The sequence below is a fragment of the Lepeophtheirus salmonis genome, chromosome 5 (assembly GCF_016086655.4).
Source record: "Lepeophtheirus salmonis chromosome 5, UVic_Lsal_1.4, whole genome shotgun sequence".
Lineage (NCBI taxonomy): Eukaryota > Metazoa > Arthropoda > Copepoda > Siphonostomatoida > Caligidae > Lepeophtheirus > Lepeophtheirus salmonis.
In genome coordinates, this window is record NC_052135.2 from 66828718 (window position 1) to 66847590 (window position 18873).

General features: G+C 28.4%; 1 protein-coding gene across 5 annotated transcripts in view; it reads right to left on the reverse strand.

Moving 5' to 3' along the window:
- The window catches only part of Alk (Anaplastic lymphoma kinase), a 312304-nt gene that overhangs the window by 88828 nt on the left and 204603 nt on the right, over positions 1-18873 (reverse strand). For all 5 annotated transcript variants that reach the window (XM_071888914.1, XM_071888913.1, XM_040712433.2 and 2 more), the window contains 4 exons: positions 16429-16663; positions 12859-13148; positions 4261-4434; positions 3251-3384 (listed from right to left, as the gene is read on the reverse strand). In XM_071888914.1, coding sequence (XP_071745015.1) covers positions 3251-3384; positions 4261-4434; positions 12859-13148; positions 16429-16663 — 833 coding nt within the window. The remainder of the gene's footprint in view (positions 1-3250; positions 3385-4260; positions 4435-12858; positions 13149-16428; positions 16664-18873) is intronic.

Consider the following 18873-nt stretch of genomic DNA (forward strand, 5'->3'; position numbering starts at 1 on the left):
TAAAATTGAAACTGATGAATCCCTTTACAAATAAAGAATGTTGTTAAAAAAAGTCATTTCACATAGTTATAAAGGTCAAAAAACACCCCTTGAAGACTAAAAATATTACAAACATAATTTTTTTTTATTAAAATACAACAAAAATCTAAATAACAGGTCACTCTAAAAATAGGACACCTTCATACATATGCTAAAACAAAAATTTCGAAAAAGTTGACTTTTTTTTTGTTACTTTTGACCTTTTATATGACCTTAAAAATGTATTTTATAAACTTAAAATGTTTAATGTCTAATGCTTTAAGCATAAAATCATCACGCCATTGGCGAATTTCTGTTTATTTTTTTGACAATAGAAAAAGTATTTTTGGGAGTAGGGGGGTTGAAATTATTATTTTTATCTCCATAGTACTTAAAGATCATTTTGCATCCGAAAAGTTGTGCTAAAATTTGATTTGCTCTTTTTCATGAATTAACCCCCTAATATTATGATTGCCATAAATGAAGGAGATGCCAGAAAAATAGAACTTCTTTTTGTCAGGGCTTGAGATGTGAATCGAGCGATAAAGTTGAAATATCAGAAGCATGTAACACAAAAAACTTTTCATGCACTTTGAGATAAATATGTCATGTTCAAAAATGCTAGGCTTAACTAATCCCTGGTCCGTTTGGGTTTACATCCAAATTTTACATAAAAATCGGTTGACCTCTTGATCCCTGTTCAACTCTTCTACCATTTTCATACTGATAGCTAACAAGGATTATGGATACTTAAAGAACAAATATAAAATTACATATACTATATTTACACCTCCCAGTGCGGCTTTAACAAGAGTAAACTTATGGTCAACTTTCCCTTCTCTCTACAGAACTTCCTTGAATCATCGAGTAACATCTCTGTGAATGCTCTAAATTTTGACAAAGCCTTTGACATGCTATCTCATGAATTCATTATTCCTACGTTATGTCAGAAAGGATTCGTAAATTTGATAGCCAGAAGGATCGATGTATTCTTAGCATGTTCCTGTACCATTGTAAGGTATGTAAATCAAGATTAATTTTTTGAGAATAGAAGAAGAGTAACCTGTTCTTATATTTCATTTTAACCTAGGAATTTACTGATTTCTTCAAAATATTCAGTAGAATCACCAAATCGGTGGGTTTTGAACACCAAATCAGCACATTAAAAAGGCCTCTGCGTTGCTGATAACCTAACTGTGGTCTTAAATGGGATCCCTTTTGAAGCAATAAAGTCGAGTAGAAAAATTATAAACTTAATTGGAAATTTCTCTTAAACTCACAGATTAAATATTAATTCCGGAAAAACAAATATTTTGTGCAATTATATAGGGATGATGGGCTAAAGGAAAACCAAGATTCCAGATCACAAGTTACAGATATTAAAGAAGAAATCATCAGGAGGTTTAATCAACATATCTCTTTCTTGACGCATTTCAACCTGAATATGTTTCAAAAGTAGCCCATCTTCTAAAAGTAACTCCATACAATTATGAGACTCAGAAACGGACATCAGCTAAATAGAGTTAATTTCCTCAAGCGAAAAGACGAAGGAACATCTCCTATGATACGATTCACGGCCCACTGAATAGTGGATGGCTGTTAGTGAAGAGCGACTCAGAAATATGGAAGGTTCATAACTTTTATTCTGTATGTAAAATGTGGAATAACGTGGAACCTGCCATTTTATTCTCTATGACTTCCTGAAGGAGAGGCAAATCTTTTTATGGTAACCCCTATGCTGTTTTTAAAAATGTTCTAGATAGTCTTGCATTATACTCCAAACGAATGCTGTATCTATGTTAAGGCTGCATTGATGTTATTAATAAATTGGAATTGTCTCTCGGTTGGTAACTACCCAAAGGAGGACGTTTTAATTTCCTGGAAGTGAAAACCGTCTCCACTGATATTGCCACATACGTTGGTTGGTCAACCTCACTAATTGATAAAATAACTGAACAGTAATTTAAATCAAGCTTAAGTTATTATATGGGTTTCGAAAGACCACTTGTGTTCTTTTAAGATGAAGGTCTGGATGGTTTCTACGTCAGAAATAAGGAGGGGTATCAAAAAATCCAGTATTGTTCCTTTTTGGTGATTATTTGAAAAGGTAAAAATTAATAAGATAACATCCTGAAAGTAATAAACAGTGAATACTTGATATCTTTTAGGGGTGGTTCAAATATCGTTTACAATCAGGAATGTTGGAGGTTGTAGCTAAATTCTTTAATGACTAGCAGAGTATTTGCCGTTTTGCAAAGAAACTAACTATATTTATAACTAAATATATATATTTTATATACGTTATTGTATGTTTTCTTGTTCTTCGGTTGCTTTTATTTTTAAAATAAAAGTTTTATATTTCCATGAGCCTTTTTTTACTTATATCTGTTTAATTAAAGATCAGTTTTTATGTGATGAGCTAAGCTTTCAGTTGTGTCGAAAATTAAATATATGTTTCTGAATAAAGTTACCCAACTGGCAAAAAAAGTACATACAAATTTTGATAAATATCATTCATTTTTTGTTTGTTGTGATACGCTTACAAACAGAATTAAGTTGAAATAACATTTTTGTTCTTTTAGACATGTCAGTTCTGAGTGTTCATCAAAATTTACATAACATTTTTTAATAACAATTAACATAAAATTTCGCTTTATTTAAATATGAAAACGTTAGAACAAAATATACTAAAATTATTAAATTGTTTAAAATGGGTTAAACTTTATCAGTGATAGTTTTTATATCTGTACGGTTTCCCCAAAAAATTGACACCCTATTGAAAAAGTTATAATATTTATAAAATTTATCAATATATAACAGAAATCTTAGTTTCCTAAATATTAAAAAAAGTCAAAACAAGATACTGTTTAGACTCAAATGAAATTTTAATTTTGGGAAAAAGTTTTTATAAATTTTTTTATCAGGAACATTTGTGCATATATGTTACAAATACAATACACTCAAAATGCACATCAAAAACTTTTTATATTGCTTCTTCTCCTTTTAATTAAGTGTCTAAGAGTTGCTTATTAAAATTTAAAAAATATTGCAGTATTAAATCCAAACCTATTTACATTTTTTCAAAGAAATAATTTTAACATCTTTAATCAAAGAATATATATAAACCAAATAAAGCCTAAAAAATAATTCGATTTTGTAAGGATAAACTCACTCATATCAAATTAGTTTTAAGAAATAGTTTGCTCAAAATATTCTACAAACTTTGACTTACCCGACAACTTTGATAAAGCTTTCCCGGATTCGAATTATACATGGGAGGAGGAGGAAATGGTGGACTCATGAGAGTGACTGACTTTGGCAGTCCAGTATTTGCCTCACGTTTGTAGTGATAGTATAAGTATTTTCCTGCAATAAAATCATTTTTTTAAAAATCCTAATCTTATTTATCTATATTAATAAAAGAAAATTTGATCCTAATTTTCATCAAGTAATCAGTAACTCAATTGATTTCATGAAACATTGAGCAATAAATGCTATTTATTTCCTGGAGTGAAAGTTCTCCAGAGGTATATAACCAGTTCGGAAAATTGATCTTGGGGAAAGTTGAAGATCATTTTGCAAATATTTCAGATTGAATTATACTTCAAAATATATAGCTGAATTAATTAGTTTTAAAAGGATCCGACATTGTATTTACTTTTTGGGTGATTATGAAAATATTTTCAAATGTACTTTTTGTGCAATTTCCTTACAAATTAAAAGTATTGTTAGACTTGCATTTTAAACGTTAAAATTAATGGCATAGTTTGATTATTCTTAATAATATTATTTAATTTTTTTTTTAACCCTCCTCTGATCACAAATTTTTCATCACATGCATTACGTTATAGGATCATTTATGACTCAAATTAATTTAATATGTGCACTCATAAAGTTTATGGAGTGAATTTTTTTCTATAATCAATTAATCAAATTTATAAGTTACAAAAATTGTATTCTGAAAGAATCAGGACCATCTATAAATGTATAAACTTTTATTTTAAATTGGTAAAATTTTATGCAATATCTTATAGCATATTTTTCAAAATAATTCAGTTTCATTTGAAAAAAAATGTACAGAAAATCAATTAGGGCTTTTGTGAATTCACACACATTAGCTTGATTAGGAAAATATATAATTTTTGAATTTATTTTACATTAATCTCTTATTACGTTAAACGAAATATATTTATTTTTTAAATTCATATAAGTACAACTTAGATAAATGTTATTTTAAATTACCGTGTGGATCTCCGGAGAGATCACCTTTAATTCCACCCTCTAAATGAGTCTGACCAGATTGCAATATCCAACGCGGTGATTTAGGCTTAGAATTTTGCATGGGAGTGCTTTCGTAGGGATCAATCCAGCCACAAAAGTTTTCAAAATTACATCTTGCTGCTGGAGGCATTTTGACTGTAAAAAAAGTTTGTTCAGTTATATTTTTATTTAATCATTTGCAACTTAATATATATTTCCATTTATTATTTCTTAATTTCTAGTATTTCTAAAGATTGTTTCTAGGCAATATCGATATTGAAATAACAGAGTATCTTAAATAAACATCCTTGTATAAACCCATTACAAGTGATATTTTAATAAATTTACAACAGCATATAAGTATGAATGGTACAATCTTTATCGAACACTTGTAAATTAATTTATGTTTATTTATTTTCTGGAGCATTTTACTTAATATTTTATTAAAAATGAAAAATATAAATTATTTATTGCGGTGTCGCATTGTTCATGAGTCTAGCTCGAATCGAGAGTGTTGCAAGTTCAATATAATGACGTTAAAAAAAATATATATATGTAAATGTTAAGGATAAAGTCCACACATTAAATTTCAATGCAATTGTTTAAATTATTCTTGATATGACTCTAATTCAAATTTGTAATAATATCCATTAATTTCTAACATTTTTATTTTACGAAAATATAACTTGAGAGAACATTATTATTTAATTCTTATTATTAATGGTGTCCAAATAATGCATAAAAGTTGAGCTAAATACGCAAAAAAATGCAAATAAAAAACTCAAAAGTACATATAAAAATGCCAAAAAAAGGCTCAAATCCACATAAATATAGTAAAATGTATTCTGGTAAAAAACAAATATATAATTTAAATTTCTCAATTAAGCAGGTCTTTGTTTGATTGAATTATCATTGGTGTGGCTAGGCATCGTCTTCTTAGAGTACTTCTCCAAAAAGTATTTAAACTCCCTTTTGTTGATATGGGCAATTAGGATATTATCAGAAACCAAGGCCTTCAGTTGGTAAATACTGCAGACACCATTGCTCTTAACGTTGGAGGGATGCCGTTGAGCACCTTCTGCATGGCTTTGTCTCCCTTGTTGTTTAAATCTACATTCTTTTTGTGCATGTAGCACTGTCCATGCTGTTATAGGGCATATTTCTAGGTGGCTTTAGTGATTTGGTTGGATAGCAAATACAAAACATTTTTTTTTTTGCATGAACAAAAGTCCAAATTTTAATGTCACCAAACCTTTTAATGCGCACTTAGGGGTCCATTATCTTAGGCATCGTCAATTTAGAAGGATGGACTTTCACTTCGAATAAATCTAAATATATTAAAAATAATTCTAATGGATGCCTGTTTCTAATTATATAGAAAAGCGTATTGTAAAAAATCTAAATTGCTTTAGTGGGAAGATGGATATAATTTATTGTTGAATATTCGAGTATTTTTTCTTTATAATTAATGGTGCGAACGGATTCTTCATCTCCAAAACTCGCACTCAATCCTCTTCTTACTTTAATAATTAATTAACTGAATATTATCTAACTAAAAAAGGCGCGGAAAATACAAATAAAGGTCGCATTTGAGTATATGTAATTCAAATAAGAGCCCAAAATGCAAATAAATCTTATTTGCATAATTTGGACATCATTATTTATTGTACATATATCCTTCATGTAATATGATCGTTGTCGAAAGTGTGATGTCAAAACTAATAGGTCTATTACATAAAGAGTGACAGTTTCAAATATATTCTTATATAGTTGTCTTTGAAGTCCATTTACATTTTATAATATGGTAAACTTGAATGGATTCAATTATTATATCAACGATTTTAGGGTTTACTTAAATGAACAAAATATATTTTAGATTATATAAAATGCGTAATAGCGCTTTTCCTATTAAACATTATATTTCAATGTAAAAAAAAAAAATTGCCACTGATTCGCTACAGAGCCAAATATAAAGATAATTGAAAATTTAATAATTATCAATTCTTTCTTATGATTAACATTTGAATGCTAACTAAGAAATGACGACAAGTAACAAATTGTTTAAAAAAAAGACCCATTGGATCATGGCAATTGAAAATAAATTAAGTATTGGCTTGGTTAATAATGTTAAAGGACTAGAATAATTTAAACTAGCCTTGAAATAAGAGTTGTACAAAAATTTAGGAAGCAGTGCTATATACAACCTTCGTTTTTCATCAAGTCATACAGACAAATCAGTTTCTGGTATTTGTTTTAAATATAGCCTTAATTACAAGAAAGGAAAAATATCACACTAAAAAGCATGAGCCTACTATTGGCAGAAAACATTTTTGTCCTTGCTGAACAGAAGTTTTGCTGAGGGAACATTTGCCAAATTGACATTTTTCCAAAGGACAATTTGCCGAACGGAGATTTTCCGAAAATGATACTTAATATGTTGATATATGCAATTAAATATTTAAGTTAAACTTAAAATGACTTAAATTCCTTTTGTCAGTGCTTAAATCCATCAATTAGTATATTTACAGAATAATTGTATATACATAAACAGATTAAAAATAATTATTCTAGTTTTTTATCTAGTTTTTTTATTATTGCAGATTGTTAATTCTATGAAAAGGTTTCAGTCATTCAGAAATTTAAGATGCCTTATTTATTTTAACAGTAATATATTTTAATTGTTGAATTTTATTACTCAAGCATTTGTCAAACAGTTTTATCCATCCAATTCGGAATTTATCGTACAAATAGTGAGTTAATGAGATCTTTTTAAATTCTTTTGTTCTTAAATATCGTATGTATCAAACAATCATTTTAAATTGAATTAAAATATGCAATCGTATACATCAATATATTTTTTTCTGAAAAATGTACTCAATGGTTTTTCGACGAAAAATCATGTCATTTAACAACAACTTTTATTCAAAATGTATGAATAAAAATATGGGCATTTTTAACATCTTTTGGTACAATGTAGAAGATTTTCCATAATTTTTAATCAAAAAAATATAAATGATAATGCTCATACGTGTGACCCGCAACAGTATAAGAAAAATATTAAAATATTATTTTTTTGGAATAGTTAATGTACATATTAACTTGTCCATTACTTATAACATGAAACAATATTTTACATAAATTGTTATTCCACTGAGAAGTAATTTAGTAAAGAAGAATATTTTCAAATAAGCAAAAGGATTAAGATATATCGTCGATATGATACTAAACGTACATTAAAACATTTTATACAATATTGTGAGAACCGAAATATTACTCCAAGATGGTTAATATTTTGACCTAGACGTATTTATTTTACAGCAGTATAGAAAATTGTATATTTTGCGAAATGCCCAGGCAATCAGTGAAATACCCATTAGAGCAACAACCAATGAGCAAAATGCTTGGGCAAAGTATAAAATTTCCAATCGAAAGGTCATTTCGTCAGTATCATATACTGGGTGGGGATTTTAAATCCGGAAAATTTAAAGATAATTTAAACTACAACTTATTTTCCTAAAATTGATTATCCAATTAACAAATCTTTGCTCTAACATATAGTAATCGATGTAAAATCAATCACTCAAACCAACCACCTCCAGCTTCAACCACAACCTCAAACCTGTACCTGAATCTGGCAAAAGTCTTGATGAGGAACTCCTTCTCCAAGTTGGCCATTATTTCGAGAATGGAAGCTTGCAAGTAGCCTACTATGTTATGTGTTTATTTATAGGGTTCGTGTTTTTTATTTGTTGCAATAAATACATTCTAAATTATGTCAAAAATCAGGGAAAAACATTTATTTATGTGTATGCAAACTTTTGTATTTATTAAGTCGTCAAGAGAGGCGCCATACGTATATAGCAGGTTATTTTTTTTTACTCAGTAGTCGATGTTAGTTTTACACAGTGACCGTTAAAAGTAGGTTGATAAATATATCGATAAATGTCACTAATAGACATTTTTTTGTCTACAAATTCTAAGATTTAATTATTTCTTTCGTTTTTTTAGTATACTTCTGAATATTAGTTAGAAATAAGTATCCCAAATTTTATAAATCACACTTTATATCTTACGCAAAAAAAAATGTTATATATATATATATGTTATACCTACGTAATAACATGTTTAACCGCTGACGAGGGGATTGAATAATAATGTAAATCTGGTTAGCTAATCAATCATCATCTCCATAAAATGAGAAACACAAACTCTTTCATAAGTTACAAATTTAAAAAGAAGATTGAGCAAATATATGGTAAAAACAAGATACTAGAAGAATATTTCTGTCTTTTAGGTGTATTAAACCCGTAGAAAGTTACGCAAACATTTTTTTTAAATTATGGGATCTTGTACTGTAAAATATTATAATTTATTTTGGTAAATTTGATAAAATGTATGTTTGTCTAAATTATAAATGATCCTATTCCTTTTTTTTTATATTATTATATCTATGAGTGCAGAGGTTATTTTATAAAACAAACAGATTTATTTTTGGAATTCTGTTACCCAATCCAACGCACAACAAAAAGTAATTAAGTATTACCTGAACTTGGGATAGTTACGTAGATGACAACTTTGATTTAATGTAAGTTGCATAACTGTGAATTAGGGCAAAAATAAAAAGTATTTACCATGTAAAATAAAATATCGTAACTTGGATTCATTTTGCTTTTGTATGTTTTTGATTTATTGCGTAATTTTGAGCTTTTTTGTAGTTGACAACACATTTGTTTTGTAAGAACCATCCATCAGGTTGGTTATTGCCTTAAAAACCAGAATCTTTTATGAACAAAATATACATTACTCCCAAAAACATACATATATCTACTTTTTTATAAATATACCTATATCCTCAATATGTACCTACATTGAACGGTTAGGCATTACAGATCGTTAAATTCTAAATAAATAGGCTGTCAATATATAATTTGATGAGAGGGAAGTTCACAGTGCTCTCTTTACAGTTGTGAGAAGCATTATACAAAAATTGGTTTTTTTTTTTTTAAATTAACATGTACATGACATGTACTGATTACAATATATCTATAAATAAATATATATTTTGATACTTATTTAAGAAATTTACTTAAAATTAATAACATTAATAACTAGAATAAGCACATGAAAGAGTGCAAACTTACACTTATAATTATTTTCACAAAAAATTAAAATTCAATTTTATCGTATGTTACTAATCAAAAGTTTGTAATGTTGAGCATTTTTTAAACTTTTGTATGTCCTTGACCTTATGTTGTACAAGAAATGTATTTATTATACCTACAAAATGACATTCCCTTGAGTTTTGTATCACCAATTGTTTCAAATAAGGTCAATTATGCGTTATTCACGTTTTGTGTTACATTGATCTCATAAAACTTAATGACCTTTCAATGTTGACATATACCTACAAAGTTGTACCGAAATCGGTGGGTATCTTTTTCCGTAATTCTGCGAACAAAAAGAAAAAAGAAACTGAGCTGAAAACAAAATCTCCGTTCAACTTTGTATGAAGCAATTAAAGCTCTTTTATTTTCTATACACCTAAAAGGTAAGCTACAAATTTGATACTTAAAATAAATGGTTTAAAGGAATTGTACAAATAAAATATGATATAAACTGTGGAAAGTTTGGTCAATTCCAGGAGTACCAGATACATCCTTAGGAATACAGAGGATGTCACCCCAAGTGTTACATATCTATATGATTAGGTCATAGTATTGTCAATCAGCCATGATGTTGGGAAAATCTTAATCTTCATTCTGGATAAATGGCAAAATGAACAATATCTGATACAAAAGTATTTTGGTTCACAATGTTTTTGTGTGTTCAGTAACTCCCATGGGCTTGAAAATTCGGTATCGACTCAAAATGGGACTTCAAACTACATACCATAGGTTACTCAAGCCTACTTAACGAATCTATAAAATGATGTTTTAGGAAGATTTGGATCCAAAGAAATTTTGCCTCTATCATCACCAAACCTCAATTTCTTCATTACTTTGTGTAGAAAGCCATTAAAAAAGGTATTTCTTTACTTAACAACCACCATATCACTAGCATGAAGACTTCTGTTGAGGAACACACAGCCAAAATGATCACTTCAACTATATTGTTAGTGTGCCAAACTTTAGGAAAAAGGTAGTGTAGAGGGATGAATTTTCATTGGGTAGTATATCTATATCTGTAGAATATCTTATAATATATAAAAATGTAAAAAATTATATTTACAAAGTTATTACTTTATATAATAAAAGTCTCCCTTGCGATAATCGGACATATTGTTTTTATTGTATCTTTCAGTTTTTTCTATTTTAAAAAGAGAATGGAAAAGGACCAAAAATTAAGAAATAATTCATGTTTAATCGATATAGGTTTTGACAACCAATAAGAGGTAATGGATATACAAAATTGACAGGTAACAAATATGTGTAACTCTATTTGTTTCATAAATAAATTACGACAGACAAATTTATTGTGTTTTATAAAATAAATAAAAAACCAGAAAAAAAAACATATATTAGTATTCCATATATAAACGATCCATTTGTGTTATATTTTTCTAGACATTGAATATTTTTTCGTTGCTTAAATTTAGTTGATATTTTTGTAATCGAAAAATTACATATATCTGTTTTTGCTGCTTTGATTTTTGTATTCTAATGGAACAAATCTATATTTCTACAAAATATATTTTACATTTAATAAATACAAACCAACGAATATTAACAACTATTTTGGGCAATTCTTTTTTAACTTTTCCCAAGATGTGTTGTGTCATTTGTAAATGACGCTTGATTAAAAATCAAATTATTGAGAAATTCTTCTTTTATTTATTTTCTTAATAAATATTTACGGCCAAATAGTTTATGAACATATTTGTTCCATTATGTAATTAATGTTCAAATTTGAGCAATGGGACGAAATTCAATAATAGTTCAATATTATTAGCTATAGTTTAGAGTCTCCTATTAATTAATGTGACTGTTATTGGCCCCATCATGACCTTTCCAATATAATTGGGCATATTTTTAGCCTCAAATATTTCTTAATATTTATAAGAACGGAGTTGTCATTAAAACAAACTCGAATTTATCTATTTTTACTCGGTGGGGAAGAATATTATCTCTTGCAATGTTATAATTATTATCAATAATAATTGTTGAGACTTTGATATATTTTAGTTTCTTCAAGATCAAATGGTTAGTAGTTAACTGAATGTGTTTCTGAATAAAGGAAAATATACTGGACTTTGAGAGACAATGCCAAGGCGTAGTATTTATTCAAGGTTTTAAGAGGCTGATGCCCATAGGGACCTTTTCAATAATAAAATTTAATGATTAAGAAACCAAGATATTATTCAAAATTAACATTTAGATTAATAGGTTCATTTGTGCAATAACAAGAGTGTCATTTCGAAAATGACTTCCAAATCCCGTCTAGAACTTCGCCAATAAGCATGGTCTTTCTTTGTGGGGAAATGAGTAATTAATAAAGAAGAAAGTGTCACATAATTAGATTTATTGATTATTCTAATTTAGTTATATTTATAATCATTGTTTTATAAATTTTACTGTATTCCAATTTAGACACCGATTCCTTATTTTGTATAAATGAATTGCATAAACAAATTACAAAATAATTTACTTTTTCTTATGCTTAACTTTATATTGATTAGGGCTATGCAAGAAATTACTGAAATATACTATGATCCTATTGTTTGACCATTTTAACTAATAAAGTTAGAAATATATTTCTTTTTACGGAATATTGTAGATTAATAAGTATGCAAAGATATCGGAGAAATTGACCCAATTCTGATACTTTAAAGTATGCAAATTTTTGACATATCGCTACCGAAAAATTAGTACAATCCTAAATAAAAAATATTAAGTATTCAATTAGAACAATTTTTGGATAGATAATCTATTTTCTTTTATATGATTAATAAATTACATAATAATTTTAAATGAGTGTTTTGAGTAAATATGAGCAAAACTGTAATAAAATTTTCCATCCGATAAAATATATCCCCAAAGATTAAAATACAACAATTTCTAAATGTCTTTATTGGAGTTTAGTACAATCAGATACAAATATCAATTTATTAAGGATATTGTCAGAACTTGATGATCCTTTCTAATTTGTAGTTGTATGAAATGTCAGCCTATAACTAACACAAAAGTACTCATAAATCATTCATCGAATCATCAGTAGTTACGACCAATTTCTAAAGGCAGGGATGTGAATTTTGTAGAACACAAGAAGAAGGCGGAAACGAGACTGCACATTATACTTTTTAATTACCCGTGTTAAAATTAAATGTCTATTAGATAATTTTGATAGAGAATAATAAGATATATGTTATATATGAATAACACGGGGCAACTTTCAGTGCTAGTTTGCACCCTTAATATACAAAAAAATAAAAATTAAGAGTTTAGAATAGTACGGCTTATCCTCTCAAAAAACTACCCAAACTATTCAGAGAATTGCTTTAATTATTTATGAAAAAGAAATAAATTAAGAAATGATTATTTAATTTGAAGTATTTTGAAAATAACTAAATGTGGTTCAACTTACAACATGAGGGCTCCATTTCATCCTCTCCCCTAGGACAATCATATTTGAGATCACATAAAGTTGATGGAGCATTAAGACAGGATATTCCGTCTCCACTAGGACAGGTATATGGAGGATCAACTGAGTTGGAACAATTAATTGGACCTGAGTCCTCTGGTGCACATCGAAGTAAACGAATTTTATCAAGTGCTATAAAGGACTGTGACAGACTGGCCTTGTGTCTTCGAATCTCAATAAATATACGAAATGGGGAGATGTTCCGACCAATCTTTACTTTGAGAGTTTTCCAGCTGTAATTAGTTATAAAAATAATTCATTAATAACATTGAACTGAGAAAAGGATAATTATGTATTAATAAAGCATAGTTGATTATGCACATACAGATAGACAATCTGTATGTACATGACTTGTTTATAAGTTTGTGTTTTTTTTTTTGAACTGCGTGATTACTTGAGCCAACAAATAAAATATATTTATGAGTGTGTGTGATGCTCAATGCGCCCTTTTGATAAATAACATTCTAATATTTCAAAATAATAAATAATATATGAAAAGTTTTTTTATTTCTAAACAGAAGACTGAAGTATAAGAATATAGTCTAAAGAAATTATTTAAGTATAGGTGTATTCAATTTTATAGAGTTTTTTAAAGATATTTTTTAATTTTCCTTCCAACAATTTTAGTTTTAATATATATATGGAAATTTATAAATTGGGATAAGTATTCATTTATGTAAAATTAATGAATTCTTTTTAAGTAACTAAAACATAAATGAGTTATAGATTAACAAGTAACTCTTAGCAATGTTGAGTAAACCCTCTATTTTTTAATAACTACTTGTAATATTAACTGATTTAGAATATAAAAATAAAATTAAAAATCTAATATAAAATATAAAACAACATATTGTTTTTCTGGGAGGATTATAAGTGGACTTATTTGTACTTGTTTTCAAGATGTGTATATTTTAACTTACTTAGCAAAGACTCAGTCTATTTTTGAAAAAATTCTAAATAATTTTCGGGAAATCATTAGTTAGTGAATGAAAATTAGACATTTTTAATCTAGAATTTAATTTTAAAGACTAGGAGAGCTATATAAACTAAACTAGATACAGATATAAGGGTATGAATTCCCATTTCGAATATTCAATTTAGTCTCTATCAATTTTGATAATGGTATTAATGTGCCACAGGAAGCTCTGATAGACGGCAATAATTTATTTGGGTCTCAAAGAGCTCCAATTAACATCAATTGCAACCTACAGAGCTTCAAGATTTGACACCTTTGTTTGGCAGGCCCTAATTCTACATACTACCACAAGATAAGCTGGAGCGGGCTGGTATCTGGAGAGTATGATGGTCACATTTTTTTCGTCAAGAATGCAATTTTGGTCTTAAAAAAGGACATTATAACCTTTCCTTTTTTGTGGCGAGCACAATCTTGTTGAAGCTCATCTGATCACTACAAGCTTCAAAATATTTACCAAGCTGTTTTTAATTGATCAAACGGAGCGTGTCATCCCAACAGGGCTCACTATTAAATTATTTTAGTAAAAATGTTGTGGATAAAATTATTGGGGTAAAATTTGTGCATGGTAAAATTGTTGGGCACATTATCGTTGTGAGACAAAATTGCTGTTGGTAATATGTTCGCTAAGTAATTTCATTACAAGCAATATGATTGTAAGTATTTCCTTTGTAACTATAATTTATTCAGGTAATAAACTATGGAACAAAAAAAAATCCATTGTAGTCTTTTTCCTGAGCATTACGGATCCCTTCGAACTACCCCTCGGCACTTAGGTTGTACAAATGAAATGATAGAACTCAAGGCAAGTAAGTCCTTTTAATTATATATTCAAGCTGTGTTATAGCATATTCTTGGCATTTCAAAAAGCAGCGGCAGTTGAGTTGAAACTGTTTTGGGGCCCAGTAATTCACCTGTACACGTAAGGGCCAAGTTATATTTTGGGATATTAAAAGGGTTCATTGATGCTAATGAACATATTTAACATGCCTAAGATCCTGAAGTTTAAATGCACAACCTGTGGCCAAGGAGAATTATAACTTAATATAATATATCTTTGGTGCTTACAAACTCGGCGGTAGTAGAATTTAAACTGCTTTGGGGCTCATCACTTCTCTTGTCCAACCTGATGACTAAATTTCAATAGTTAACTACTTTTTTCATTATCATCATATAATGTTCAATTTTTGGTATATTTCATATTTTTAATTCATTTTCTCAAAACAATTAAATTTTGCTCCAGAGCCTGGAACCAGATGATAATGTTAATTTATTATATTCGTGTTATTTAAACTATAATAAATAGGTTTTTTTACTTGATTATTATGAAATATTTTATTTTTTACTTATAAATATTATCATCCAAATTTACACGGGAAAAAACAATTTCAAAAATAACTAATAATGTATTTTTTCATTTAAATTTCCTTTGTATAGTGACATTAAGTACTTATACTATTTGAGAAGGTAAATGGATATGTTATGTGAAGTCAATAAAAATTAAGGAAAAATTGCTGTTCTTACCTTTCCATTATAGATTAAAATTAAAACAAATAACTTAAGTATATATTGGTTCATTTTATGCCCATTCCACAGCCAAAGGAATGCAAAAGCTAGCATCATGATTCATAAATCGCTGATTCATTACGATGTTTAGTTTTGAAAATACTGTAAATTTGAGATCAATTTTTCTCTAGCTCCCGAGATATATTTGTGTAAAGTAACTTAGATTTAATGTATCTTCCTCAAAAGAAGCGCAGAAATTTGACTTGACTCTTTGCTTTTTACGTCAATAAGTCCTTAAAATATCATTTAATTATATTGAAAACTTGTCCTGTATGTTAAATAAAGCAAAAGAATTCCACAATTATAAGTTATTTGCGTTATAAAGGAAGTGTCTAAAAAATATCTCTTGTTATAATTTTTTATACAAATTTGCTTGACAATTTTAAGTATGTGGTGGATCAAGATGGAGCAAGACGGAAAATAAAAATTATATTTTTGTAAAAAATAAATACTCAGCTACACTTTGGTAAAAAAATGAGTTTAGCAAAATAGTAACATGTGGTTACAATTAAGAAAGTGGAGAATCCAAAAATGTTCGACATTGCGGGTTGATACAGAAAAAGTTTATTTTCTTTGTCTAATGATACTGAGCTATAGGTAGGCAGGCATGCAATCAAAAGAGTGCAATAGTTCTGAAAATTGGATTAGTAACCCATTAATATCTGCAATTATTTACAAAAAAAAACGATTTACGAAAACATTAGTTATTCATTACAAAAAACTGTTTCCAAATTATTGTAGAAACAATTACTTTGCTAAAATTTAATTTTCTCTTAAATATTAACATTATAAGTAACATATACCTTGCTATTTTATTTACTAAATACTCAATTTGTGTGAAACAATTTAATCATACAAAATAAGTTAATTAAGTATTTTTTTATTCCTTAAACCAATTATTATTTTTAATACACAAAATATATTCATAAATAATGTATTTATAAAGGAAAAAAAAAAACCTTTTAAGAACTTACCTCCCATGTGTTGTATCATTCTGTTGTCCCATAACGAAGCTTCTATAAGGAGTATATGCGTTGTCCACATTTTCAATCCCAACGATGATGTGGGCGCCCTCGATGTCTTGATATAAAACAGTCATTTCTACGGTACACTGATTTCCTGACTCGGCAAGAAGAGCACTTAAAAGTCTTTTATCGGATATTTCATCAGCATCTGATAACGGTTTACCGAGTAAGTACAAAAATGAACCTTAAAAATATAATATCAAATTTATTAATATGGATCAAACAACTTAAACTTCAATTTTATATGTACGTTTTTACAAGTTCACTGCGCTCTTTTCAATGTATTTATTTCACCAAGAAGACTTTACCTCACAAAAATTCTTAATTGTAAAAAGAAAGAAAATTATAAAATGTTTCTTTGAAGTTAATTTCAATCATTCATTCATTCAGTTTCCGATCTAGTAAATTTTTAAGCATAAATCAATACATTTTTGAGATGCAGCATGAAGATAATTATATAATTACATGTTTACATTGTAGAAATAAGTACAAAATTAATAGTATAAATAAAAAGTTGATTATATTTGTATTAGGTATAATTTTAGTCGTCCAATACAAAATGATAGTTATTCATTATTTTTTGAAAAATATCTGTTTAAAAGTATCATCAAATAAAACAATGTCAATAAATCATAACAATGATTGATATCCACTTTGAAAATAGTTATTTTTCTTATTGGTTGGTACATATTTTGACCAAAAATAACATTTCCAATTTGTTGATGTATTTTGATTATATTCAAGAACCATTATTATATAAAGCGTATCAACATGATATTGACAGTTCTGCAATCTGAATCTGTAATCGGGGCATGCAAAATGGATATATCACTAATCAACGTGAGCAAAATTTTGCTCCTCCTGAGTATCAACTAAGTAAGACGTGATATATTACTCAAAGACATTTATTAAGCACACAATGACAGATATTATTTTTGAATTTGACTTGTATTGCTTTCAATGACGCCCTTCAAGCGGCCACAGAAAGTGGAATATACTTTGGCAATGTAGTCCCTTATCATGAGTTTCCACTCCTTCTCTAAGGAGGACTTCAGGTCGATGACATTACTTTGGCGTGATCTGCAGGCTATGGATACGAAATACTAATAGATAGAGTAATCCAAAAGATTTAGATCGGACTCAGAAGAGTCAGGAAATCTTGAGCCAAAACTCCCTATTTTCTTCCATCCAGACTTGCACATTTAGAGGTGTGGGTGGGTGTCACATCCTTCTGGAAGACTTAGGACGCCTTGCCCGACTTCTTGTTGATCTTGAGGACCCACGGGAGTACTTTGGTCTTCAAGATCTTCAAGCAGTCGGACAAGGCGTCCTACGTCTTCCATTGGGATGGGCACCCAATCACCCGTCTTGAACACGTGGTGAAGGTCTTCAGGAGTGTCTTCAAAACAAATAAACTGATTGTTTGGCTTGTTGAAGATGGGTCCGACAGTGATTTTTTTTTTCATCCGAAAAGAAGATCACACGGTTGCCATGATGCTTTAGATTGTTTAGAAGGTGTTTGGTCCACTCCAAACGGATATCTTGTTGCTGTCGAGTCATTAATGGTCTTTCCACGTATTGTGGATTTTCATTGCAACACACAATATTTAACGTTTTAAGGATTATATAACAATTTTACTTTCCTTTACTGTTATTTATACTCCCTTAAAAAAGCGAAATACCTTTAATATAGCAGTTTACTATTTCAAACTGCAAAAGCTTTATCGCTGAGACTATCAAGATTGAAAATCTTACAATAAATATTGTTCTAGCTAAAACACAATATTCACCCTTCTTTATGAATGTTTTTTAAGATTGGCATAACTTTTTGCAGTTATTTAATAAAATATAATCTCTCGTATAATGATAAAAGTTCCAATGTCAATTATTTCACAATTTTAAAGAAAAAAGAAGAGGTATTTTATAATTTTATTTTATTGCTTTGAGATTTTTTTTTTAAAGTTCTATTTTTAGTTGCTTACATAATTTTATATTAAGTTAGTCATCATGCAAACAACCCAGCTTTTATAGTTTTCTCATGTTACGTCTAACCTATCATATGTGTTTAATGAGTATGAATGTATTGATTAGAGACATATTTAAAAAGAAAAACGGAAATATTTATTTACGTATTTTATGTATGTTTGTAGAACAGTTATTTTTAAACTTTTTAAAGTGTTTAAACCACCTGAAAAGTATTAACGCTTTATGAAATATAATATATGATGTTACGATATCAATTTTCCTTATGGCGTATACATCTTTCATTTACTTCGCTGAACTCACTTTGTTAATTCGGTTGAAAGGGTGAATTCATAGAGAATGCTCCGTTAGTTATGGATAAATTTTCAAGTTTTTAGCGGATATATATTTATCAATAGAGTGAGGACTAAA